The sequence below is a fragment of the Felis catus genome, chromosome B3 (assembly GCF_018350175.1).
Source record: "Felis catus isolate Fca126 chromosome B3, F.catus_Fca126_mat1.0, whole genome shotgun sequence".
NCBI lineage: Eukaryota > Metazoa > Chordata > Mammalia > Carnivora > Felidae > Felis > Felis catus.
Window position 1 is genome coordinate 71115549 of NC_058373.1, and position 15536 is coordinate 71131084.

General features: G+C 38.5%; 1 protein-coding gene across 1 annotated transcript; it reads left to right on the top strand.

Annotated features, from left to right (window-relative positions):
* The first annotated feature begins 2945 nt into the window (after positions 1–2945).
* Positions 2946–3985, top strand: LOC111560846 (olfactory receptor 11H7). Its single transcript, XM_023255546.2, has one exon. It carries the CDS (start codon positions 2958–2960, stop codon positions 3900–3902), a length of 945 nt encoding a protein of 314 aa, XP_023111314.1. The 5' UTR covers positions 2946–2957; the 3' UTR covers positions 3903–3985.
* The last annotated feature ends 11551 nt before the right edge of the window (positions 3986–15536 follow it).

A 15536-nucleotide genomic window follows, 5' to 3' on the forward strand; every position in this document is an offset into this window, starting at 1 on the left:
ACATACCCTGTTTGAGAAATACAAACTTAAGGAGACAATGGGGTCCCCAGAGAGTCAATGTAGCACATTATCTAATAATAACTACGGGCCAACCTACCAGAAATATTAATGAAACCCCCAGGCAAGAAGGAAGAAGGTCCCTAGAGAAAGTTACAAGATCACATGAAGAGATACCTGAGAATTCTCAACAATGGCCAAAATGGCACATAAACTAAGACCAGCACATAGTTTCAGCACACTCTGTAGGAAACAGACCACTAGAATCTCACAGTGCAAAGGAAGTGAAATAAGTCATGCATGAAGCTCTCACAGAGGGCTTCCACATTAAAGGCAGTGAAGGAGAGAATCTTCGTGACCTCCCTATGAACTCTCCCCAAGATGACCTAGGAAAGCTTCTCAGTATTTAGGAATCATCATCTCTGATGGGCATTGCTGCTATTATACACCACAGGTGGGCCTATTCACCTATATATTTGTTCATTCAATATGCTCAAGAGATTGAGTATCAAGGAATATTGGTTACTCACAGCTCAAAAACAAAAACAAAACTCTCAGAGTGTTTAGATCACCCTGGAACTTATACTCCCCCAAATAAGTACACTGAATTGTGTCAAAGTAATCCACAGATCTTCCCCATCTCAGGAAGTGTCTGGAGTACCAGGAATGGTATGACTTTCACAGGTATTTTGAACAAAACAGTGTGGAACTAGCTCCATCCACTGGGACTGAAACCAAGAGAAAACAGGGATTTGTTTTGTTTTGTTTTGTTTTGGTCTCCTCTCTCAGTTCTCTCCTCTTTGTTCATTCCATTACTTATGTCCACCATCAGGAGAGGTGGCATTAAAAAAAATTTTTAAGGGTAAAATCATATGAGTGTGTATAACAACTAAGATTCACATAGGGTTTAATGGTGAATATATTAGGAAATGCTTCTTATAATTATGTTGGAAACCATTTGTGAAATTCACTTGCCATGCTTTCCCTAGAGCTAATAGTTTTTCTGTGAAGTCTTTTTTTAATGTAAAAAAGAGTAGCCTCTAGCTCAAACACATGCATTTTTATCTTGAGTCAAAGTCTGTGAATCTGATTCAAGTCATTGTTGCTGTTTTCCCAGGGGTAAGTGGCTGCTGTCTGCATTACTCCTTTCTTGTCTTGTCGAGAAAAGAGAGCTCTTGTTTGGAAAGCACAAAGTTCCCACAGTGGGAAACCATTTTTTATACCAAATTATCTTACCAAAATCATCCATTCTATGGAACCCTTAACAAAAATTATGATCAATGCAGGTAAGTTTAGTTCTTCATAATCATCTTAATTTAAAAAATTAAAAAGAATTTATCTCCATCTTTCGATTTCCTTCTCTTCTTGGTTTCTTGTCCACAAGACTGCAACCTGCTTTGACTTAACCAGTCCAATAGGAAGGTTGTGTTTGCTTCTAGATGAATAGGTTCATAGTTCACTTTATGCATTATTCATTTAGTGAACTTGCAACAGCTGTTTCATTGTAAATATATTTATATCACTTAACATACTCTCACTGAATAGAAGGATTTTTCCCATTTGATTATGCTCAGTGAGTACTATAAGTATTTTATACACACCACTTCTATCAAAATTATTTTTAAGCAGAATTTTCCTCTTATCAAAGAAGTATCTTGTTAAAAAAAATTCTGGAGATTTTAATATGTTAAAGCTATCATTGTGTTCTTTTCTCTGAATTATTTGATTCTTAAAAAGGTATCTTTGGGGGCGCCTGGGTGGCGCAGTCGGTTAAGCGTCCGACTTCAGCCAGGTCACGATCTCGCGGTCCGTGAGTTCGAGCCCCGCGTCGGACTCTGGGCTGATGGCTCAGAGCCTGGAGCCTGTTTCCGATTCTGTGTCTCCCTCTCTCTCTGCCCCTCGCCCGTTCATGCTCTGTCTCTCTCTGTCCCAAAAATAAATAAACGTTGAAAAAAAAAATTTTTTTTAAAAAGGTATCTTTGGTGATGGTGTTGTAAAGAGAATAAGGTCAAATTTTGGAATATGGGAAATAATTATTTTTGATACATCTTTGATTCTTTTCTATTATTTTGAAAATTCAGAGTATTTTTTAAATAGACTAAATCCATTTAAAAATCTTCCAAAAAATAAACTTTAGGAAGATTGTAGCAGCAGTGAGAAGAGCTTTACAAGAAAATCTCCTGGTGATTTTAATTTTCTTCTCCAATACATTGTATCTGTTATATTCATCTTTAATAACATAGATTTAAATGCATATGAAGCATAACTTATCACATGAAATTAATTATTATGGAGTGAATTATAGTGACTTTTTATTGACAAAAACAAAGGAATAAATACCAAATTGTAAATGAGCTTTAATGCAATGTAAACATCTTTAAATAGGAAGTAGCTGTAAGAATTTATCTGAATATCTTTGTTGATTTTCTCCCACTATCATGAAAAAAATGATAGAAAGTAAATCTCCTAATGGAAATGGCTCAAGAAAAAAGGTAGGGGAGACAGAGAGGGTGAGAATCTGTAATAATGTCAAAGCTCAAACCATTCAAATCTATACAATGTGTCAGATACAAACCTATTTTTACATGATAGCATGTGTGTCCTAACATTTTGAAATAAATAGCACTAACTTCTATATATGAACAGTTTTCACTGAAAAAAAATGAAACATAAAACAAACCATTTTTGCCTCTAACACAAGATTTCTTTATATCTAAAAAAGATTAAATTTAACTGATTTTGCCCACTGATAAACAAAGTTCAAGTAGCTTAGAATTGTACATTTACAAAAAATCAGGGCCAAAGAGCTCACTCAGAATAGAACAGGACTTATTCAAAACTTGTTTTAGAATATTCAGTACATTTTCCTGCATCAAACTGCCTATCCTAAGAAAAGTTTCAAATGTCTCAGCAGAAAAGTGACTTGTCATTATCTGTCTTCTCTCCACAGTCTGGGGGCCATGAATAAGTCAGGGATATCTACTGTGACACAGTTTGTCTTGTTGGGTTTTCCTGGTCCCTGGAAAATACAGATCATCCTTTTCTCAATGGTTTTGTTGGTCTACATCTTGACTCTGACTGGGAATATGGCCATCATTTGTGCAGTGAGGTGGGACCATCGACTCCATACACCTATGTATGTGCTCCTGGCCAACTTCTCCTTTCTAGAGATCTGGTATGTGACCTGCACAGTCCCCAACATGCTGGTCAATTTTCTTTCCAAAACTAAGACCATATCATTCTCTGGCTGCTTCACTCAATTCTACTTCTTCTTTTCCCTGGGCACAACTGAGTGCTTCTTCCTCTGTGTCATGGCCTATGATCGGTACCTGGCCATCTGCCGTCCACTGCACTATCCCTCCATTATGACCGGGAAGCTCTGTGTCATTCTGGTGTGTCTTTGTTGGCTCATTGGTTTCCTTGGACATGCAATTACTATTTTCTTCATTTCTCAACTACCCTTTTGTGGTCCCAACATTATTGATCACTTCCTGTGTGATGTGGACCCACTGATGGCATTGTCCTGTGCCCCCACACCAATCATAGAGTATGTATTCCACTTTGTGAGCTCTCTTATCATCATTCTCACCATTTTGTACATTATTGGGTCCTATGCCTTAGTGCTCAGAGCTGTGCTTCAGGTTCCTTCTTCAGCTGGGCGGCAAAAGGCCTTCTCTACCTGTGGATCCCACTTAGCTGTGGTGTCTCTATTCTATGGAACCATAATGGTGATGTATGTGAGTCCTACATCTGGCAACTCAGTTGCTATGTATAAGATCATCACACTGATATACTCTGTAGTGACACCAGTCTTAAACCCCCTCATCTATAGCTTACGCAACAGGGAAATGAAATTTGCCCTCCGTCAGGTCATTTGTGGAATAAGAATCATCCAACCCTCATGAAAAGGTTTTGCGAGAAACAATGACTCTTTTTCTGAAAGTGCAACAGTAACTCTTTTCTTCCAATCTAAACTGATTTGACTTTATTCATAACCATAATGGTCCTGTGGTACAAAACAAAATTCATGTATTTAGTCATATTTGGATGTGCTTTTAGTTTCACGAATCTGTTTCCATGGAAAGAGATTGCCACCCAACACAGAGAAAAAAATAACTCTTAAAAATCTCAATATTCACCTCCAGGAAGGTTTTGATTCTTTCAGTATACAATCTCTGTCCACACAACTTGGTTAAGAGATATGAATCAAATTGGTTATTTGCTTACAAGGCTGTATAATGCTTCATTTTTAAAAAAAATTTTAGTGTTTATTTATTTATTTTGAGAGAGAGAACTTGCAAGGAGAGGAGGGACAGAGAGAGAAGGAGAGAAAGAGAAACCCAAGCAGTCTCCATGCTCAGTGCAAAACCAAACATGGGGCTTGATTCCATGATCATGAGATCATGACCTGAGCTGAAATCAAGAGTCAAATGCTCAACCAACTGAGCCACCCAGGCATATAACACATAAAATGCCTTTTGCCATTTCAACTTGGACCAATCTTGAAAGGGTTTTCACCCCAAAGCACAACTTGGAGAATAAGGCCATCCCAAATGTGAGTCTATATGGAGTGGGTCACCAGAATCCAGGGATGAAAGAAGTCATAAGTAGCCAATCAATGAAGCACTACATACATCAGGTAACTACAGTTTAGGGAGCTCTGCCCCCACCAAAAAAGGAAATACTCCATGAGAGAAAAATCAACATACAAACTTCTGCCAAACAATAGGGCAACAATACCACTCAAGGAAAAGCTTTTCACCTTTATTTTTCTCCCACCTGAAACCTAGAGTAACCAGAGGCAGTGTAGTCATGTGGGAGAAAAGGAATAAAAGGGCAGAGGAAAAGTAGTACATCAAGTCTGAGTCAGACACAGTCTTGAGAAATAAGTTTTAATTTGGATAAAAGATTAAAATTTTGCTTTTAAACTATACTACAATTTCCAATATCTGGACAAGAGAACCCTGTATTAATACTAAAAGTAACCAGAAAAGCTATCACAGTGGCCCAAGATACTATCCACAGATGGAAACAAATAGAACATCAGAAAGTGTGTGAAGTAGAAATGGTGAGAAAAAATAAAGTTTCTTTGTGTTTGTATCCCACTAAGTCCAAAACAATAAATTAAACAATTAAAGTGCAAATGTTTTTAAAATGCTGTAGCCTAAAGAAGGAAGAAAACCTTCACCTGAAGACCAAAAGGTATGTTTTTGAAAGTATTCTTGGGCAACTGGACAGCACTATACTTCAAGATGAGCACAGGAACTTAAAAAAGGTGGGAACAGAATCAGAAAATCTACTTGGGAAGCTACTAATGACAGATTTGAACAATCCACTACAGTTTGGACTTAACTCAGCACTAATATTTTAGTGATTCAGCTGCATTCATTAGCAGAAGGAAGAGAAAGTATTTTGTATAAAATAGCTCACACATATCCTACTACTGCAACTTATTAGATGTTGAATATGTAGCTATACCTATCAAACACCTATTCTTTTGTTAAGATTCAACTGAGACGTCACTTCCACCAGAAAGTCTTCCCAACATTCCCAGGTTGCACTATGTGTCTCTTCATAATGCATATAAAACACACCAGGTAATTTTTCATCATTGTACTTACAAACTCTTTGAGGTGAGTCTATTATGTATCTTTCTCTTCCTCTAGAGTACAAGCCCTTTTAGCACAAGGACAGTATCTTATCGTTTCTTCCCCAGCATGTAGCATGATAACTGACAGAATTATAGTAAGCATGTAAAGAAAGGAGGAGGAGGGGCCCACATGGTGGCGAAGTAGGGGGAATTCATACTCCCCCCTCTCTCAAAGAAGTGTAAAAGCCAAAGGACTTTGAACACCAGAGCCTGGGAGGTAAAGAGAATGAATCTGCTAGGAAGAAAATGGGAAAGCTGGAAAAAAGATAGGTGGGTAACTGCTGACTTGGGGGAGATTAAAAAAAGGCCACGTGGGCACGGAGGGGAGGGACCCCCTTCTGCAGAGAGACAAAGGAAAGAGAAAGAGCGGCTAGGGAAGTGCAGGACCATATCTGGACAGGAGAAAGACTTCGGACTGAGACTGAGAGGGATCCGATCTCTAACTGCGGGGCTTACTTCAGACTGGAGCTGGCTCCCTGTTCATACACCTGGGGAGGAGGGGAACCAGGCCGGGGTGTGGTTGCAGGTCAGGGGCTCAGTCGGCAGCTGGAGAAAGTGGTTCCCTCCTTGGAGGGCTGTGCAATAGCACAGAACCTGCCTGCGTCGGCCATCCCTGGGCACAGTGGCTGGGCTGAGGGCTCAGTCTGCAGAAGGATAAGGCTACCGTTTCCCTGGAGTGCTGTGGGAAAAGACAAAGGCTGCCTGTGTCCGCCACCCCGGGGGGCTCAGTCCACAGTAGGAGAAGGCAATCCTCCTGTAGTGCGGCTGCACAGACAAAGCCAGCCAGGACCACATCTCGCCGCACTGAGAGGCGCTTCCCCAGGGCTAGAGCGCACTGAGCGGGACTTTGAATCCTAGCCCAGCGCAGGGTGAGAGGAGTTGGTGGAGAAAGACCGCCCCATCTGTGCTCGCTGCACAGTGAAGACGACTCAAACTGAGTCCACCGGGTCCGGCTCCGTGGAGAAGAGACTGGGGGATCACCATCCCCCACCCCCCCCCCCCACCACCACCACCGCCACCAAGACGGGGCCTCAGGGATCACTCCCGGGGCCCATAGTGGAGGTGGGTTCAGATTATGCCAAACCATACCCCTTTGCACTGGGTAATTGTGTATCCACCAGAACGGCACAGACCCTGCGGACAGCTACTACCTACAAGCGCTGCAGCATTGCCCAGATTAACTCTAGGTCAATTCTGGATATATAGATACATTCTCCACTCCCCCCACCCCCCGCCCCATTTCGCCTCCTTATCCCTTCCCTCCCCTCGGCTGGTTACTCTGGTTATTGGTCTGTCTAAACAAACATATTTAATCCATTGTCTTGACACATGTTCTACACCTCCTTCTTCACACTCCTTTCTCTCTCTCTGGAATAATCAAGCCATATAGTTTCTCTGTCTGGGTAACTTTATCTTTGTTTTTCCCCCGCCTCCTTCTTTATTTTCCTTTCTCTCTCTCTAGATTAAGCCTTTTAGTCTCTTTGCCTAATCAATGTTTATCCACCCCCCCCCCTCCTGTCATTTCTCTCTTTGTATGCGCTCTTCCATCAGCACTGCCTCCACCCTCTTCTTTACTTGTAGTCGGTGTTTTGGGGTTTTTTGTTTTTAGCCTTCAGGGTTTTTTGTTTACTTGTTGGTTTGTGTTATTTGTGTGTTTGTGTGTCTTTTGTCTCCTGTTTGTCTACCTGTTTTCCTTTACAGGGCTACTCCAAGGAACAAATCAAAACATATCTGGTGGAGGGTCCAAAATAGTAAGCATGTAAAGAAAGGAAAAGTTTTTAGAACTGGATGAGTGAGCTAGTTCCTGAATCAGTCCTCACTGAATTAAATATACTTTGATCACAAAACCACTAACTGTTTACATTTTTTTAATTTAAGGAAATTATCACTTTTAAAACTATATTTTGGTATGTTTTATAATAAAAAAATATCATCTTGTCAAAATTTTTGAACAATACGTAAGAGGTAAAGTTAAGAGTAAAAGCTGTCACCTTCCTCCTTACAATCCTACTTCCCACAAATAACAAGTTTAATACTGGTCAAAATTTCTATATATATATATATATATAATAGCATGCAAATGCATATATATATATATATATAATGCACATATATATATAATGCACATATATATATATAATGGTTTTTCTTTTTTTAAACTGATTGTATTACACAGACTATTTCATAGCAGTTATTTATTCTCCTAAAATTGTGTAATTTTCTATACAGGTACAATACAAATAGATATGCTTCATTCTTTTTCACTTTCATATTGTCCTCTTGTGGAAATAAATCATAACTTTTTCATTTTTCCCCAACTGCCAGACAAACATTGTGTTAAAGTATTCTATTCTCACATAGGTTAATCTATGGAAAATAAAAAATTAAAAGTAAAAAAAAAAAAACTTACAGTTCTAGGGAGGATCTTGTTAAAGAAAACAAATCTATCACAAATACCATCTAACTAAATAATAAGCCAAACACACACAAAGTCTATATAATGTATATGCAACTTTAAAGAATATAAAATTTAGAAATGCCTGTGTTCTTCTTCACCCAAGTAAAAATCATGGCACAGTGTCAGCACTTTAGAAGCCTTTTGTGAGCCTATCCTCAACTACATTAGTCTCCCTACACAGTAAGAGGGGGGAGGGATTTTGTATTAATCTTTCCCTTTTCTTTGGCTTTACTACTTACTTATCTCTAAATAAAAACTATGGAGTAGCGAACCCAAATAATATTTCTCCACAGAAATGCTGAAAAACGGATGAACACTGTCAGAATCTACTTAATTGCAATTCTGGAAAAAAAGTCAAGAATGTATAGCAACTAAGTGAATGCTTCTTCAAGAAAAAGGCAAATAACACATGGTAGGAGAGCTTTGTGAAATTTTAAATTATCTTTGCCACATCTCTTTCTCCTCAGAGAAGTAGCAGTCTTAAAGTTAGCAGTCTATACTCCTGGTGGAAGTTACTGGTTCCTGGTTCCAGGAGAAGCAGAATTGAACTTGTTCACAGAAGTTGTTTGTCTGTTTTGACATATCTAAGGGCTCCCTGAAAGACTGTAAGAGAGGGCTTGTCTTTATTTCACCTACCTGGGAACTCTCTCAAGACACAGAAACATCTATGCGGAAAGCATTCCTCAAAAACAATAAAAGGAAAATGAACAAGCCATTGCTGACTAGGGCAAAGGATATCAATTGAGAAAGACAATAAACACACTGAAAATTCTAGGAGGAGAATTTTGGAGAGTTAGTTACTTATTCCTGGAAATCTCCCCAAACAGAAAATATCAATAACAGGAAAGGAATTATACAAAAGAATTAAATAAAAATTCTAGAGCTAAAAAGTACATTAGCAAACATTAAAAATTTCCTAGAGAAGTTCAACAATAGATTAAAAGTAGAAATAAAAATCACTAAACTTGAAAATAGGTCAATTGAGATTATTCAGTCTGAGGAAAGAAAGAAAAAGAAATAGGTAAACCAAACAGAGCCTAAGAGATGTATGGGACACAATCAAATATACCAATATACACATAGTAAAGAGACCAGAAGAAGAGAGAAAGAAAGGAATATAAAGAATATTTTAAAAAATAATGGTCCAAAACTGCCCAATACTTAGAGATAGAATTTCATATCCAAGAAGTTCAATGAACTCAAAGAGATTCACACCGAAACACATAATAATCAAACTGTCAAATATAAAGTAAGCAAAAGAATCTTGAAAGCAAAAGAGAAGTGACTTTTACCCAAAGCAATCTACATATTCAATGCAATCCCTATCAAAATAATACCAGCATTCTTCACAGTGCTAGAACAAACAATCCTAAAATTTGTATGGAACCAGAAAAGACCCCAAATAGCCAAAGCGATCTTGAAAAAGAAAACCAGGGGCGCCTGGGTGGCTTAGTCGGTTAAGTGTCCGACTTCAGCCAGGTCACGATCTCGTGGTCCGTGAGTTTGAGCCCCGCGTCGGTCTCTGGGCTGATGGCTCAGAGCCTGGAGCCTGTTTCTGTTTCTGTGTCTCCCTCTCTCTCTGCCCCTCGCCCGTTCATGCTCTGTCTCTCTCTGTCCCAAAAAATAAATAAACGTTGAAAAACAAATTTTTTTAAAAAAAAAGAAAAAGAAAACCGAAGCTGGAGGCATCACAATCCTGGACTTCAAGCTGTATTACAAAGCTATAACCATCAAGACAGTATGGTACTGGCACAAGAACAAATACTCAGATCAATGGAACAGAAGAAAGAACCCAGAAATGGACCCACAAACGTATGGCCAACTAACGTTTGACAAAGCAGGAAACAATATCCAATGGAATAAAGACAGTCTCTTCAGCAAGTGGTGCTGGGAAAACTGGACAGCGAAAAAATGCAAAAAAAAATGAACCTGGACCACTTTCTTACACCATACACAAAAATAAACTCAAAATGGATGAAAGACCTCAATGTAACACAGGAAGCCATCAAAATCCTCAAGGAGAAAGCAGGCAAAAACCTCTTTGATCTTGGCCGCAGCAACTTCTTACTCAACATGTCTCCGGAGGCAAGGGAATCAAAAGCAAAAATGAACTACTGGGACCTCATCATTTAGAAATGCCTGTGTTCTTCTTCACCCAAGTAAAAATCATGGCACAGTGTCAGCACTTTAGACGCTCCTTCCACACATTGAAGGAAACAATCAGCAAAACTAAAAGGCAACCGACAGAATGGGAGAAGATATTTGCAAACGACATATCAGATAAAGGGTTAATATTCAAAATCTATCAAGAACTTATCAAACTCAACACCCAAAACACAAATAATCCAGTGAAGAAATAGTCAAAAGACATGAATAGACACTTCTTCAAAGAAGACATCCAGATGGCCAACCGACACATGAAAAAATGTTCAACATCACTCATCCGGAAACTACAAATCAAAACCACATTGAGATACCATCTCACATCAGTCAGAATGGCTAACATGAACAGCTCAGGCAACAACAGATGTTGGAGAGGATGTGGAGAAAGAGGATCTCTTTTGCACTGCTGGTAGGAATGCAAGCTGGTGCAGCCACTCTGGAAAACAGTATAGAGGTTCCTCAAAAAGTTAAAAAGAGAACTACCCTACGATTCAGCAATTGCACTATTAGGTATTTATCCAAGGGACACAAGTATGTTGTTTTGAAGGGGCACATGCACCCCAATGTTTATAGCAGCACTATCAACAATAGCCAAAGTATAGAAAGAGTCCAAATGTCCATCGATGGATGAATGGATAAAGAAAATGCATATATATATATATATATATATATATATATATATATATATATACACACATCACATTTTCATATGTGTGTATACACACATACACACAATGGAGTGTGTATATATATATATATATATATATATATATATATATACACACACACACACACACACACACAATGGAGTGTGTGTGTGTATATATATATATATATATATATATATACACACATATATAATGGAGTATTACTCGGCAATCAAAAAGAATGAAATCTTGTCATTTGCAACTACGTGGATGGAACTAGAGGGTATTATGCTAAGCAAAATAAGCCAGAGAAAGACAAATATCATATGACTTCACTCATATGAGGACTTTAAGACACAGAACAGATGAACACAAGGGAAGGGAAGCAAAAATAATATAAAAACAAGGAGGGGGACAAAACATAAGAGACTCTTAAATATGGAGAACAAACAGGGTTACTGGAGGGGTTGTGGAAGGGGGGGTGGGCTAAATGGGTAGGGGGCATTAAGGAATCTACACCTGAAATCACTGTTGCACTATATGCCAACTAACTTGGATACAAATTTTAAAAAATAATATAATAAAAATTAAAAAAAAAGAGACGTGACTTGTTATGAACAAATGATACTAAATAAGATTTATAGCCAATTTCTCATCAGAAACCAGGAAGGCTGGAAGGCAGTAAGATGACATATTTAGAGTGTTAAAAGAAAAAAACATAACCAAGATTTCTGGCAAAACTGTCCCACAAAAAAAATGCTGAAGGAGTCCTTCAGGTTGAAATGAGAGGACAAGAGACAGTAACTTAAAGCCATATGGATATAAAAACCACTTGTGATGAGCACTGGGTGTTATACATAAGTGATGAATCATTAAATTCTACTCCTGAAACTAATATTACACTATATGTTAACTAAGTAGAATTTAAAATCATATGATTTCATTCATATGTGGAATTTAAGAAATAAAACAGATGAACATAGGGGAAGGGAAGCAAAAATAAGATAAAAACTGAGAGGGAGGCAAGCTATAAGAGACTCTTAAACACAGAGAACTGAGGGTTGCTGAGAGGGTGTTGAATGGGGGGATGGGCTAAATGGGCGATGGGCATTAAGGAGGGTTAGAATGAGCACTGGGTGTTATATGTAAGTGATGAATCAAATTTCACTCCTGAAACCATTACTACACTACATGTTAACTAACTTGGATTTAAATAATTAAAAAAAAAAACTTAAAGTGGAATTTAAATAAAACTTTAAACTACAAAAAAAAAGAGAGACACAAAAAACACTGACAAAGACAACTATATACATAAATATAAAAGCCAGTAATCCTGTATTTTTGATTTGTAACTCTTCTTTTTTTTTCTGTGTAATTTAAAGAACAAATGTATAAAATAATAATTTTAAGTCTATGTTAATAAGACAACAATTCAGTGACAGCAAATCTCAAAGGGATATTTATACCAATAAATATCTAATTTAAAAAGAAGGGGAGGGGCCAAGATGGCGGAACAGCATGGAAGTTTTTTTGTGTCTCTCATCCCTGAAATGCAGCCAGATCAACACTAAACTACATTGCATGCCTCGAAAACCGATTTGAGGATTAACACAACAATCTGCACAACCTGAACCATAGAACTCAGCAGGTACGCAGCACAAGGTGAACTGGGGGAGAGAGAAGCCATGGAGGGCAGGAAGATGGTTTTGCTGGCAGAGACAGACTGGAGATGGAGCAGGGGAGAGTATGGAAAAAGCACCAGTCCCCCCAAAAGCAGCTGGAGAGAAAAAGGAACAGTGGAAACAGCCACAGGGACTGAACAAAAAAGGGAGAAAGGAGAAAGGAGAGGGTTTAAATTCCATTAAGACTGTGTAAATGGGGAGGGGAGCTCAGAGTCTGAGCTCAATACCTGGCGGAGCTCAGGTGGGAAGCACGGTTACCCAGGAGCAGAGAGCAAGATCCGAGGGGTCTGAGAGCCACACAGGAAGAGGTGGTTCCCCTGCTGGGAGAACATTTGGTAGAGGCAGTGCAGCCTCCCCACAGACAAAGTCCCCAGCAGATCCCGGAGAACGGCCACATTCATTGCTGTTGGAGCAAGGGTGTTGAGGGTGAAGCCTGGCACCAGATGTGTGTTGTGATTTGCCATAATCCCTGAAATACTGCTACTACATGATTCCACGAACTTTTTCTGTGGCAGGCTGGCTCCTGGCCACAGTCTCTGGGCATCAGCAGCAGCACAGTCTCACGAACATTACTGGGGGTGGGCGAGCACCTGGCCATTGCTCAGGGAGACCTGCCCCCAGAGAGTCAGAATGGGTCAAAGCCTCAGTCCCTCAGCAGCAAGAGGTTGGGAGACACAGCCCCATGTGAGATAAAACTCAGGAGAGAAGTGCCGCCTGGCAGCCTGACAGCTTGGTCACGGACAGTTTAAAAGTGAGCAGTGGACAGAAGCTGGAGACAAAGGAGGGATGCTTGATTGCTGGTCAGGGAGAACACAGACTTCTGATACTAGAGACTGCGTAGTTGGATGATGCTGTTTTCATCCCTTCCGTGCATGTGCATACACACCTACACATGCCACAACAATACACCCCAGTAACCTAAGCAGTGCCACCTAGTGGAGAACAGAGTTGTTACCCTGCCCAACTGGGCCAACCTTGTACTTAAGGAACACCGCAAGTCTCTCCAACTGCTTAGTTTACAGACTATAGAGTGCTTCATAGTTTGACTTCTAGAGGAAACCAGATGTAATTTCAATCATACTTGATTCTGTTTGCTGGTCCATCTATTCTATTTTTTCTTTTTCTTTTCTTTTCTTATTCTTGAATACAGAAAGAGAATAAATTTATTTTTATTTTCCATTTTTATTAAAAAGATTTTTCTTTAATTTTTTCTACTTTTTTACTTCTTTGTAACATTTTATATTCCATTTTACTTCCATCATTTAATTCTATTCTATTTTACTGTATTCATTTTTTTCAAATTTTCAAAATTTTTTTGCTGTTTTTTCCTTTTCTTATCTTTCCCTTTTTTCTTTAATCTATCAAGTTTCTTTCAACAACCAGACCAAAACACACCTAGTATCTAGCATCCTTTATTTTATTTTTTGTGTTGTTTTTAATTGTTTATTTTTTTTACTTTATTAATTCCTTTTCTTCCATCAAAATGATGAAATGAAGGAATTCAGCCCAAAAGAAAGAACAGGAAGAAATGACAGCCAGAGAATTCATCAACACAGATACAAGCAAGATGTATGAACCAGAATTTAGAATCACAATAATAAGAATACCAGCTGGGGTTGAAAACAGATTATAATCCCTTTATGTGGAGATAAAAGGAGTAAAAGCTAGTCAGGATAAAATTAAAAAATGTTGTAACTGAGCTCTAATCTCAAATGGGTGCCTTGGTGGCACAGATGGATGAGGCAGAGCAGCAAATCAGAGATATAGAGGACAAACTTATGGGGAACAATGAAGCAGAAAAAAAAAGGGAGACTAGGCAAAAGAGCATGATATAAATTAGAGAACTCAGTGACTCATTAAAAAGGAATAACATCAGAATCATAGGGGTCCCACAAGATGAAGAGAGAGAAAAAGGTATAGAAGGTCAACAAAAACTGACCATCAACAAGGCATATCATAGTCAAATTCAGAAAGTATTCAGGCAAGGAAAGAATCATGAAAGCAGCAAGGGAAAAAAAAGTCCTTAACTTACATGGGAAAACATATCAGGTTCACAACAGACCTATCCACAGAAACTTGGCAGGCCAGAAATGAGTGGTAGGATATATTCAACATGCTGAATCGGAAAAATATGCAGCCAAGAATTCTTTATGCAGCAAGGCTGTCATTCAAAATAGAAGGAGAGATAAAAAGTGTTCCAGACAAACAAAAATTAAACGAGTTTGTGACCACTAAACTAGCCCTGCAAGAAATTTTAAGGAGGACTCTCTGAGGAGAAAAGCCAAAACAAAACAAAACAAAACAAAAACAAAACAAAAACAAAAAAACCCAAAAGCAACAAACACTAGAAAGGGCCAGAGAACACCACCAGAAACTCCAGCTCTACAGGTAACATAATGGCAATAAATCCATATCTTTCAATACTCACTCTAAACGTCAATGGACTCAATGCTCCAATCAAAAGACACAGGGTAACAGAAAGGATAAGAAAACAAGATCCATCTATATGCTGTTTACAAGAGACCCATTTTAGACCTAAAACACCTTCAGATTGAAAGTAAGGGGATGGAGAACCATCTATCATGCTAATGGTCATAAGAAGAAAGCTAGAGTAGCCATACTTATATCAGACAATCTAGATGTTAAAATAAAGACTGTAACAAGAGATGAAAAACGGCATTATATCATAATTAAGGGGTCTATCCACCAAAAAAAAACATCTAACAATTGTAAACATTGATGCTCCACATGTGAAAGCACCCAAATATATAAATCAATTAATCACAAACATAAAGAAACTCATTTATAATAATACCATAATAGTAAGGGACTTCAACACCCCACTTATAGCAATGGACAGATCATCTAAACAGAAAATCAACAAGGGCTTTGATGACACACTGGACTGGATGGATTTAACAGATATATTCAGAACATTT